The sequence below is a fragment of the Lycium ferocissimum genome, chromosome 1, assembly GCF_029784015.1.
Source record: "Lycium ferocissimum isolate CSIRO_LF1 chromosome 1, AGI_CSIRO_Lferr_CH_V1, whole genome shotgun sequence".
NCBI classification, from domain to species: Eukaryota; Viridiplantae; Streptophyta; class Magnoliopsida; order Solanales; family Solanaceae; genus Lycium; species Lycium ferocissimum.
In genome coordinates this window covers 37,130,851-37,144,525 of record NC_081342.1, presented here as the reverse complement: position 1 = coordinate 37,144,525, position 13,675 = coordinate 37,130,851, and the positions used below count along the sequence as shown (strand labels likewise).

At 36.6% G+C, this 13,675-nt stretch overlaps 1 protein-coding gene across 1 annotated transcript; it reads right to left on the bottom strand.

Annotated features, from left to right (window-relative positions):
- Positions 1-9,318: 9,318 nt before the first annotated feature.
- Positions 9,319-12,803, bottom strand: LOC132054288 (gibberellin 2-beta-dioxygenase 3). Its single transcript, XM_059446332.1, has 2 exons — positions 11,875-12,803; positions 9,319-10,200 (listed from the first exon to the last, which is right to left on the bottom strand). Exons 1-2 carry the CDS (start codon positions 12,706-12,708, stop codon positions 9,832-9,834), a joined length of 1,203 nt encoding a protein of 400 aa, XP_059302315.1. The 5' UTR covers positions 12,709-12,803; the 3' UTR covers positions 9,319-9,831.
- Positions 12,804-13,675: the final 872 nt, after the last annotated feature.

Genomic DNA, 13,675 nt, shown 5'->3' with positions numbered 1-13,675 from the left:
AGAGTTGGCCAGAACACTGCATTACATTCATTCATCCACTCGTGGCTGTTTAGTTGGTGATTTACATACTCTTTCTGAACTTTTATTTGATGTTTTGATTTCGTGTGTGTGTTACCTAATCATTGTCAACCTATGATGCCTACGAGTACTAGTGTTGTGCTCATCTTACTCTTGCTGCACTTGTTGAGTGCAGCATTTGATCTCGGTTCCAGTTCAAGACCTCGTGACTAATCTCGAGGCTATCCATCAGAGATGTTAGAGTGATCTACTAGTCGGACCTGCAGCCCTGGATCTCTTTTTATGTTATTCTAACTATTCTTGTTCTACAGACAACATTCTATTTCAGCACTTTGAGACTTGTATTTCAGTAATTCATATATTGTAATAATCATTAGAAGCTCTTGTATAAGTTAAGACCAGGTTTTGGGTTGTAATTGTTCAGTATCTTCCGCACTTATGATATTTATATATGTATGGGAAGACTATTTAGCATAACTTTTGTATTTACTTCTGCGTTTTTTCAAAGTAATCAAATGATCTTGAGGATGGTTCGCCTACTTGGGTGGATAGTGTAGGTGCCATCATGATCCACGAAATGAGTCTTGACACTTGAAAAACCATCTAAACCACTGGTGATATCCCCATTCAAACCAAAAACAGCCTGCTTAACCTCCTCACTACTTGGAAGTGCTATAAGTGCTTCATTCTATTCTTCAGTGATTAGTTTTGGAATATTCTGGAGCATATCAAAATTTGTTGGTCTTGTCTGCTCTCTGAATTGCTCTTCAAAGAAATTGGCAACTTCTACACCTATCTCTTAATTAGTGGTGATCCAATCTCCTTGACTCTTTTGAATACCACTAATATTCAATTTCTTTCTTCTACCTTTGACATAAGAGTGGAAAAACTTGGCCTTTCTATTTCCATCTTTGAACCATCTCATACCTACTTTTTGCTTCCAATATTCCTCTTCCAAGTGCAGGTATTTATTCAATTATGCATGTGTTCTATGAAGAGCTTCTATGTTCAGCATGGATGAATTGATTTCTAACTGCAGTTCTTTCACCTTAATTACATCCTCTATGGTGGATATTTGTTGGAAGATGTTGCTATATGTTTCCTTAATCCACTTAACCAATGTATGATTCACCTACTTCATCTTAGCCTATAGTTCCACAAAGGTATCTGCTGGAAAATCAATGGGCCAGGTCCTTTTAACTGCAACCAAGAACTTGTGATTTTTGGTCTAAAAGTTGAAGAACTTAAAAGGCTTGATAACAGGCTCCTCCTGACTATCACATATAACATGCAAAGGAGCATGATCTGATCCATGCCTGATGTGATGAACAACTTCACTGGATGGAAACTTATCCATGAATTCCTGATTCTAAAGATTCTATCTAATCTCTTGAAAATACAGTCTTTCTCAATTCTTCCATTCCACCATGTGAATTTCTTTGCTTGTGTACTTCAATTCAGTATGAGCACAATTGTTGATAAAATGGAGAAGTCAACTATTTCATGATGAAAAATTGGTAATCTTCCTATTTTTTTCTTCTGTTGCTAGTATTACATTAAAGTCTCCACCTACAATATAGAGAGATTGAGTGTTCAAAGAAATTTGTCCTATTGAATCCCATAGATCTAATTTATCTAGAGCTGTACATTTTGCATGTACCACAGTAACCTCCACATCTTGCTGAAGATCTGAATGAGTCATTTTTAAAGTCACCTGCTATATTAAATCTGTGATTACCTAACATTGCCAATCCTCCACCCAGAAAACCCAGATCTTCTTTGATGTATTAACCTATGCATTATGAGTACCTAACCATCTACTGTATGTCTCAATCTCCTGAGGTTCTTGGAAAGGTTACATAATGGCTATAAAGAATAATGATGTCTTCTATTAAGTTCAATCAACCTCTCAAAAAGTATTTCAATATTAATTTCTTATGTTCCAAAATAATATCTTGTCAATCATTGATACCTTTTGGGAGGTTTTTCTTTCTATTCCTAGTTGTTACCTGAAGTGGTATGCCAAGTTTTTTCTTTCCTTCACCTATGATAATCTTCTCTTACCTTGGTGATAAATCCCCTATCACGACCCAAAGCCTTAGCGAGGCGGACCGGCACTCGGTGCCTTAACATGACTGACTGAACCGTCTATATAAGAACTTATGCAAATACTTATGAACCTGAATCAAGTGATTCAACATTCTTAATAAACAATGAAAGGTCTATATCTGTAGGTGGTCCATCAAGCCTAAAACATGTGACTGACATACACGTGTATACAAATGATCATCAATGCATGTCAATAAAGCCTCTATAATGACTAGAACTATATAAATGTCATATTGTGGGGACAGGCCCCCAACCTACCCCTAATATCTGTACATCAATAAGAGTGCTAGACTCGACTTGGCTCCGGATAGAAATGGTCCCAACACTCATTAGCGGAATACTCGCAAGTGCTTAGCGAGGAAATTTGTGAACCTGTACATCTGAACCTACAATATGAACATAGCGCCCCGACAAAATGGACGTAAGTAAAGAAAGAATTGTACTAGTATGTAAGGCAGACATGATAGTATATGCAAATATAGAAACTCATGTAAGAAGCAATATAACATAACCAAATGAGTAAATTAGAAAGCTAAGAAACAACCTATGGAATCACATGTCACATCTTATTGTACTTAAGTTATTCCGAACATTCTTCTGAATCTTTCTAAGGGATGATATATTTGGGTTGCTATATGGAGCAACGTTTTGAGGTCATTCACTGAAACGCATGGGATAATCGTACACTAGATTCCTTCTTTACTTCCTTTAGAATATGTATGCCATATAAGCCATGTGTGAAAGACAACATGTGATATGAATGCAACCATGCACATAAAAAACAATTAGGGTGTAACCTATGCGTTTCAATCATCCATAGGGCTCACCTTTACTTGTGTTGAACTATGCATTTAATTAGTCCATCTATAGTCAACATCTACTATGTACCTGTGCGTTTCGATCAAACCGTCCACAGGGCATGTAACATATGAATATTCAAATGAGCAATGTGCACCTATGCATTTCAACCAGACCATCCATAGGGCATCTAATGTATGAATAAGCAAATAACCATCCACGTATAACATACATATACGAGTATACCGTTAGCATTCTTGGGATCTTTGTACATTAGCTTATGGAAACATTACACACGATCAGATAAAGTCTTTAACTTGTGGAAATGGTTCATCATACTTATGACTTATGGATTCCTTATGTGACAAAACCTGACAGTCTTGACTAAACAAGGAGTCCTATATGACCTTATGAAAGCCTGACATGATAAGAATAACATTGGAAGATAGGACAACTGAACATCAAATGTACGAATAGGAAATCCACAACATTTCAATGTTAGGGATTCATATAGGTAAAGAATCATGTGGAAGGACTTCGCGTCGATAAATACGATATGGACATATGTACTTTTTGCTCTATGATCCTGTTTCGATACTTTGGAGCCTATACACCAATTCCCTAAATGATCTTACCCTAACAAACGACTTAGAACGTCTATATCAACTCGATTCACCTTAGGTAAGGTACTACAATCCATTCATAGTAATTCTAGAAGCTATCGATATGATTCACTTTAAGTAAGAACCTACAATCCATTAATGATACTTTGGAAACCATCCGTATAACTCATATTTATTTGGACCTATAACCTGTCGATGAACATCTGAAGCTATTCACATAATTCATCTATGTTATGATCTATAACCCAATAATGGTAATCCAAAAACTATTATCATGATTCATTTTAAGTAGGAATTGTACCCGATGAACGGTTAACAAAAAACTATCAACATGATTAATCTTACATAACCATTTATAATCGATTAATGATAATCCATAAGCTATCAACATTATTAATCTTAAATAGGAACTACAACCCATCGATAAACCCCTAAAAGCTATTAACATAATTCATCTTACTTAACGATCTATAACCCCTAAACAATAACTTGGAAGCCATCGATATCATTCATCTTAAGCAACAATCTATAACTCTTTAATGATACTTTGAAAACTCGGTCCTAGGAATGGAACATCTTAATGAAGGGTCGAATCATACTTACATGACATGGCTCTAATCTGACTCATAAAACCAATAACCTGAAAATGATGTACTTTCATAGTTCTTAGACTTTTGATGATAAGCGTAAAACAATCCTTTATACAATAGAATGTATATGACATATCACACTATTACCCGAATAATCTTATCCTCATACAAAACTCGGAACAACAATTTCAATAGGATTCATCTTAAGTACAATAATGTGACATAATGATCCTATAACCTTACTGATATGATTCATCTTATAGAAAGCACTATAACACCACCACCGTACTTTGAAAGTCCAATTCTACAAGTGGGACAACTGAATGGAGTATCTATACTTAAACGTTTTGGAGTATCTATACTTAAACATATGACATAACTCAGAATCGGTTTGTAAGACAAACAATAAGAAATTGGCATACCTTCGTAACCTTTACACTCTACATCTCATACATAAGAACTAATAAACTGGAAGTCGTGCCATAGCTGCAAAAAAATAATAGCCTTACATACATTATTTCAATCTTCGGATGACTATGATGAGTTAACCCTTTTGATAGACGCTTATCCTTTAAGACGGGCTAGTATCAACACAATAATAGCCCAACTGAATTCTACAACTATACCAACACTATTATCAAGCAATCAAGGAGCGACGAGCTAATACAACCAGGCCCTATACGAGCTACCAAACCTCTACCATTCTATGTACCATAAGAAAATAGCCCTTAATCCACTTATACAACTACTACGACTTGAACTCACTGCTTCCAATCACCGTCCTGTGAGTTCTACACAATAAACACATCAACAACGATCTTTACAACATCTTCTATGAAGTTAGGAAGCAATAACATACCTCAAACATGAAAGGAACCAGACCACTCCTACCCAAACTTATAAGAACTGAACAAATACTACACTCGCGTGAGAGAGAGAGAGAGAAAGATGAGAACTAGAGGATTTGAATAAAGATCAAAGGGAAAATTTGATTCTAACTCACCTTGAAGTTGGAAGAGTTTTGGAGAGAAAAGGGATTGTTTTTCATTCCAGAACAAGTTAGAAAAGAGGTGAAATGAAATAAAAATGGTAGAAGTCTATATTTATATTTTTTCCACCGCCTCAACGCATGCCGCACGGATGCCTCGCGCGTACGTTTTACTCCGATGTCGTATCGACCAACAGTTTACATCGTTGGAAACTGGACTCACACCTTGGATTTGATAGGTGGGTCACCCCTAAATCCAAATACATAGGGAGAAAAGCTCCAATGAAAATGACCCAAATATAGAGGAACTCATGAACACTGACTTGCGACGACCTTTGTTGACTTTCAAATTCCTATTTGATTGAATTCAAAACACAACGTACAACTATTATACAATTCAAATACCCTACGACACGACCCTCTTAGCTTGTTAAGAACTTCTAGTCTTACCTCAAAGGTATGGGTTATTACAGCCCCTTCCTTTGCCACTTCATTTATGTTTTAATATAAAGATTTATCCTCCTAATGATATATTAATTGATCCCCTTGTTCTTTAGAAGGTTGATCTTCTACCGATTCCATAACTGGAACCACTACTTGGAGCTGAGTGTCTACATTTCTGTTAGACTCCTGATTATGCAGAACTATCCCACATAAATCATCAATGTCATCTGCCTCATAACCTATTAGTGTGATCTTTCTGTCCACTTCTTGCACTTTTGAAGTACTCAAAACCTTATTAGGGATTAATACAGAATCCTCAGTTTTTTGCTCTGACATATCTTCAGTTTTGACTAGTACAACTAGCTACATCCTCCTCCTGATTTCCTGTCTTATCATCTGTATCTTGCCACATTAGTATTTCAGTCTTCCTACTAGGTGTTTTTTCTTCACACAGCTGGTAACTTTTGCTCCCCATTGACCGGAACTATTCCCTTTCTATATCATGAGCATGTTGTGACTGGTTTTTCTCCTCCATTGTGATTAACTATTTCCCCTGGTGTTTTTCTTCTACATTCTTAAAGATTAGCTCTCCTTTGTTATTAATTTGTTTACCTACAAATACCTTTACTCATTCCTTTGCTGATTCCTTTTCAATATCCTTTGATTTTTCTTCCTCTATTTACTTCTCACCGGTATGACTGGGGACATCCTTCATTGTAGAACTTGCACCTTGCTTATCATTCTTTTCCTCTTTTGTTGTTTCAGCAACTACTTCCTATCCATGCTTCAAATCAGTACTACTAGGGGACCTATTCACTGCAGAAACTTATACAAAGTTATCATTTTCGTTGTCCCCTTTTACATTTGCACCCCCTACTTCCTCAACATTTTGTAGAGTAGCAAATTTAGTAGTTGTGACAATTTTCTTAAGGAATCTTCTTGTTGCTTCCTCTTTTTCTGCTCCTCTATAACTTTGTCGTCTTGTGGAGGTTGATTATCCTTTAGTTTACAAGCCTTCTAATCCTTCCAGCCTCTGTGGAGCTGTTTTCCTGGCCTGTTAGTCTGCTTGTTTCTCTTCTCTACATAACCCCTATACTCTCCTTCTTCCCATTGTCTTCCATAGTTTGTACTGTTTTACCTATCTCCTCTACCTGTTTCTCTTTTGCTCTCAGCCTTCCCAACTATTTTCCCAATAGATAAAATTTAAACTTGTTGCTCTTTATCTGTTGAATCCTATTTGTTGATAGTTTCTTCTTCCTCCTCCTTTGGATATAACTCAGGATAAATTTCAAAGCAGTCATGTTCATCATGGCCCTGCATCTTATATCATTTACAGTAAGTTGGAACATGATCATGATTAATCTTTATCCATTTATCCACAATTTCTCCAGTTTTGTTCTTCCTCATCCCAATATTGATTCACTGAGAAAACTCACTCAATAAATCTACTTCCTAATTTACTCTCGTACAGCTTGACCTGGTTTGATAGCGAGTAGCCATGTCAATGGGTAATGGCTTTTCAACTGCACAAGCCTAAGAGAAAATTGATTCCTTTACAAAATAGTTTGGAGGCAAATATGGAAAGGAAATCCATGCAATCACAATTGTAGTTTGTTCATCAGGATCAAACCATGGATCCCATTTCAAAGTTCACATTGGATATGACCAATTCATATGCATTATGTAGATAGAAAATTTTGATATCAGGTTAACATAGTCTCTAACAATGTCGCACGTATCAAAACCTATTCTAAAGCAATCCAATGTTACATTCCCCCCTCAATTCACATTGTTTTGGAATTAGCTTGTGTAGTTCTTTAATGTCTGGCCATCCATGAGAGAACTTCCCAACGATAACATATTGAAGATTCTCTCTTATTATCATTTGTTCAACTTCTTCGTCCCATGTCACCATGGGCTCGCCATGCAGATATGTTATCGTTTTGATTAGTAAAGCAGTTGTTGGTGGAACAATATTATATTGAGCGTAGGGTTTAGTATCGTAGCATAGGTTTGGTTCTGCGTGGGTTGTGTAGCATTCATTGGTAGTGTTAGGCTAGGCTGGACAACCCCCGGAGGCAGTTTCCTAGTGGCCGGCATGGCTGTGGCTGCTGAAAAAAGGTAATATATGAGCTACGGTTTTGGTTCTTCTAAGGTTCCCTAGACAGCGTTTTTTATTTGCATCAGGTATTATAATTTGGAACTAACATAATGATGATTTTAGTATTGAAAACCCTTAACTGGCTACGAAGGCGAGTTTAAGAGGGTGGTTGCGCTTTAAATAACGTTGTGCAAATTTTTCGGAGATGGAATGGTGGAGACACTACAAAAAAAAATGTAATATGCGGAGGTTGAAAGTTGCAATTTTTGGAGGTTTTAACCTCCGCTATTTGTTGACAAATTACCTATTTTTTTGCAGTGAGAGGAAAGGTGAAGTAACCCTTTAGATGCTCTATCAGCCCATTCCGAAGAATCGGAAGAACGGGGTCTCAGTTTGAGTTTTATGGGTTTTGCACCTAAACATTGTGTTTTGTTTCCGCACCTTTAGATATGACACTTCTTTGTTATCATCTTTATACGTGACTTTCCTTTATACAACATGCTTAGCTTAAAGACTTTGTCTGGCGAGGGTGATGGCTGGTTAGGTGCCCAATCATGGCTTAGGTTTTAGATTTGGGTCGTGATATCAATGGGGTTCAATTTGACCATTTTGAGACCATTCTTTACTACTGTAGGAAAGAAATTAGTTTCATGCCTTCTTGTTTCGATCGGCTTCTTTCACTACATCAGCCATAGTCAAAGTTTCCCCTTTCGATCCAGTGGACAAGTCTAGTTTCTTGCAGTTTCATGCGTATCCAAATACTCATCCTTATTATTTGTAGCTTCCTGACACTCCGGTAATGGTTGTGCCACTGAAGCACTCACTTTTAGAAGCCAGATTGTTAAATTGATTAAGTACATGAGATACTCCTGATTCAGGTGTAACCATTTCGTTCATCTTTATAACTGCAGTAACACGTGTCGGACTTGGGTTTACCTGTCGTTTCTGGCAAGGCATGGCTAACAGGACACGTTAGCAAAGACCTAACTTAACATGAACCAAGAGAGTTTTTTTTCCTTGGCTTAACATGCGGCCTCTTCCAAATAAGTCTACTTTCTTCATCTCTTATCATATCTTTTTTTTCCTTAATAATATTACAGTTTTGTAAAATCTTAGAATGTCAAGCTTACTATAAAAATCTTTGGACAGCTTGAATTTTTTTAGTTTATGTAACACGAAAGGACTTTGTTTGTATATTCCAAAAATGTTTAAGAATGGTATTGTCGTTGGATCATGACACGAGCTGTAGACTTTGCAGGAATTGGGGGACTGTAGGATTATATTCCGATATTAATGAAATATAATGTAGTCAAGTTGCTTTAGTTGTTCCCCTTCATAACTAACGGCAGGGACACAAATTATGTATTAAGTGTTAATTTAAACATGGTTAGGCATAAATTAAATATTGTCAAATACTTAGTAGATATATTTGAGAGTTAAAATTTTATGCGTCTTGAAAATAGTATTCTAGTATTCAACTGTAGTGACGAAACATTCTTTAAATGAAATGATGGATTAAGGTAAACAAAGCAGAGGGGGAAAAGGGTGAGGCTGTCATCCCCTCAATGGTTGAGCACTGAAAATGGATCCAATATAATATTTTGTACACACGTAAATCGTAGTTTACTCTGTGAAAGAGAAGTTCTGCTCTCATTTACAGTGATATCATGTGTTGTATAATTATGTAACAGAACTATGATCACAACTGCGGCCTTGAGCACATTGCAAATCCCCTCTTATTTAGTACACACGGAATCTGAAGAAATGGAAAAGGAGTGACTAAAGAATTTATAAAATTGAGTATATGAAAACTTCAGTCCCTCTTTCTTCTATTAATAATACAGATCTAAGATTTCACTCCTAATTTTACAAGGAAAATCAAACAACGACACGCTTCAGCTTAAGCAATAAGATATTCGAAAACCCAAAGAAAAGGCGCAAAAGACAAATGAATAAATGACTCGACTGAGACGCAGCAATGTAATGTAGAAAAAGCATAGAAACTATCGCTACTCTCTCTCATTGAGCAACCTAAGCTATATCATCATCAACATACTTAGATACGTTTGCTCTCTCATGCTAACACGGTACTCACCAACTGCATGATGTAAAAATCTCTAAAGTGGCGATTATTCTGATCCAAAATAACACTATCAATAATCAAACACGGTATCTCACAAGAGGATCCTTAAGAAGAAGACGTTCGTGATAGACTCTCCATGCATAATCCTCAAAAGAAAATGAATTGAACATTGGACTTTCTTCCAGTGCTATGGTGTTTGAATTCTTGTCGTCAAGGCCATCATCTTCTTCGTTGAGCACCGCGGTTTCATCAGTGTCACTCCCGGCAAGTGATGGCGATTTGGGAAGCAACGGAGAGACAGTGCTATCATGAGGAAGTGTAACTAACAATGTCAGTGATACACAGTGGGAGTTAGTACAACTGCTGTTACTGTTGACTTCCACTACATCACCACTAGTCGGTACTGGTCTTCCCCTCACTTTTTTCACCTTTCCATTACTCCATACCTGCCCATTGTCAGTTTTTTTAATACTATTAACAGTTAAGCTAACTTGTAATAATATAAAACTTTCTATAATACTCTCAATTTGATAACACTTCAAATAGAGATTCTTTTATTGTAATCCATCTTTACTTTTACCAACATTGCTAATTTCGCCCATTTTTATTTGAGAGTTAAGTATTTTTTGTAGTTACTAATTAGTACAACTAACGCGCAGAAGATAACCTGGGATACCCATGAATTCCTTTTTAATTAACGTTGAACAACCAACTGCAAAATTCATACTTAAACGTCAGAAATATTCGTTCTTGATTTGCTTGGGCTTGGCTTTTAAGTTTCTGGCAAAATAATATAAATAAATAACATTATGTCACAATCATAACTAACATTGTGTCTTTAATTTAGCCTATCTGTCCTATGGGTAGAGAATGATGGACGTTGATTTTTCTCCCTTTGAAATAAATAAATGCGCTTTCCAAATCGAAGTTGGATTAGATGAAGCTTTTCAATCGCAACAAGTATTTACACGATAAAAGTCTTAATTGTTAAATTAGGTTATCAGCTACTAATTTAAATAAGTTCAGAATTTTCTATAAGATTTTACTGTCAGCAGTCATTGTCATATTATATTATAACTAAAGCATTACCAATACATCCAAGGGAGATGCTTAATGACAAAAATTGTAGTTTTTATAAGCTTGAGGAATTTTATATTAATGGACCTACTAATTATTTCATTCCGGAAGGATCACGAGAAAAATGAAATATAACTATACTAACATATTCTTCTCGAATATAATTAGTTATAAAATCATATAGACCGGATACGGTTTGTCGATTAGCGCTCAAATCAGAAAACAAATGGACCATGGATGTATATAATTTATCGAAAAATCACCAAGTTGAGACAGAAGATGTTACATTAAGCCGGCAAACCTTAAAACTATGTCGGTCTAATAATATTTATCATATTATGAGTACATTTTTCGTGTCATTAATAAAACAAGATTTAGAGCTCCAAGTTTATACCAAAAGGCCGCAATATCTAAGATATGTTAGGTTTAGTGCGGTCCTTTGAGTGGCTGCTAATTATATCACTGCAACGTGTGATTTGACCCGACCAAACACCCGGAGATACCTCAACTTGTATAGGAGGAATTAAGGGTGTGTTTTATAATTTATACGGAGGAAAAATGCTTTTGGTTATCTTCAAAGTTATTTTTCCCAAAACTTTTTTTCTCTTGAAAGCAGAAAAATGTCACTTAAGATTAGTGATGGTAAATGAATGCGTCAAATCGAATATGTACGAGTCGGACAAGTGGTATATATATTTATTTTGTTAAGACTACTTAAAGACAATTATACAAAGTTTCTTGTGAATATATTATCTCAGTGATTACTTTATTTACTTGTTTCAATCAACACTTGTAATTATTTATTAAAATTTAAAAAATGAGTAAAACACTATTTTCATACTCTATAATACTTGTATGATAACCATATGCACCTTTTTAATATCCTATCAAATACTTCAAAGAATGATATTTCTGGATAAACTATTTTCCAGAAAATACATTTTGCCCGTACCATTCTTCACACACTAACTAAATTATTTTAAAACAAAGGGAGAAATGAATAAAATAAACAAGCAATGCTGTGTACAAATTAAAAATCTAACCTGGGCAATATCACCAAGTGTAACCATGACCGAGTCCACTTCAGGTGAGACGGATACCCAACCCGAATCCGCCAACATGGAGTACTTCCGGCAACGTATTTGGTAATTTAACCCGACTACAAACGGGTACAACCGACCCGACGAAAGTGGCCTGTTCCTTGAACCGCCGTCAGACTCAGATATCCACATCAACGAACAGAATCGGGACGGATCTTCTCCGACCGGGTTCTCAAACCCTACAGCACAAGCCAGCTCGTCAATCACCTCCAACCCTAGTTTCTCCATTTGGCAAGTCAACTCACGGAGAGAAGTCAACCCTAACTCCATCGAGTTGGACTCAACAGAACATGACCGGTCGAGACAGAACGACTGTCCCACAACGTTCTCGTCGTCGTCATCATCGTCGTTGTCGAAGCCTAACGGCCAGTTCTTGGGGAAGAACTGTTGTTTGTCATCATGGGATAGGTTGAAAATAGATAAGGATTCCGACTCAGCTGAATGAGCGAGCTGAGAGGAGATAGGATGTTTGGTTAGCTGGAAGAAACCGTGTTGTTTTGCAGCAGAAAGGAGGTTAGAGTGAAGAGTTGTTTTCGGGTCGGAGAGAGAGATGAGAGGAGGAGAAGTGGTGGTTGTTGGAGGAGATTGGCGGCGTCCAGGGAAGGAGAGAGAAAGGGTGGGTGGGATACGATGGAGAAGACGAGACAGAGAATCAGAGGATTCACAGAGATTATTAGTATTAGGTTGTTGTGTTGAAGGAGTTGGTGGAGGAGCAGTAGTGGTGCCGTAGGGAGTAGGAAGGTGATGGAGGTGATGTTCCTGTGTTGACGATGCCATGTTATTTTTGGCCTTTGATGCTATGGAGTTTCGTCTTTCGTGTGTGTATATATATGGCTAATAGTACTAGAGAGAATTAAGGTGGAGAAGGTAGGTTGGTCATATCTACTTGAAGACTAATTAATAAAAGATGGAAGCCAAGTTGTCTCCCGCCAACGAGGCGTCTAAAATACACGCTCATGATAATTTCCATTTTTTCTTTTCACGCCATTTCCTCCATGTTATTTAATGCCTGTATTTATTAATTTACGTTGAGGTTAAAAGAAATAGAAAGATTGTTATTGTTATACCATTTAAGCACTTATTATTAATTAAATTAATATATTAAATACATGTAGATAAATGAAATTTTATTGAATTTAAATCCGTAAGAAATTCAGATTATAGTAAATTCAAGATATATTAGTCCAAATAAATATTACGGATTAATATAATTCGGTTAGTTATTTAAGTCCAATAATACGGATTTAATTAAAGATCCGATTTCTACTGGGCTAGTCCATTAATTTGGGATATAAATAATGAGCCCACTTTGCTAAGCCCAAAATGCCATCTTCCTAGAGGCCCACTTTAGTGCCACGTGTCAAATGACGTGGCACGCCAAGTCAAACAAAGAAGCCTATAGGGTCATGACACGTGTCAAAATGATGCAGCATGCTTAGTCAAATCAAAGGCTAATGAAGATGTGTCACGTGTACAAGTGACATGTTCCGACCAATCAAATATCGCCATATCAACTGAAATCTGATTGGCCGAAAGGAATTCGTCCTTATCACAACTCCTCCATCCTACAACTATAAATAGGGGTCTCATAATTCAGAAAAGGGACAGAAATTCTAACAAGAAGCAAGAGAGAGCTCGTGGATCAAACGCTGCGGATTTCTCTACAAGCTAAAAGCATTCAAGTATTTCTCTAGAAGTTCTAGAGGTCCAGACGAAGATTCAAGATCAAGCTCAAAAGCCCTTG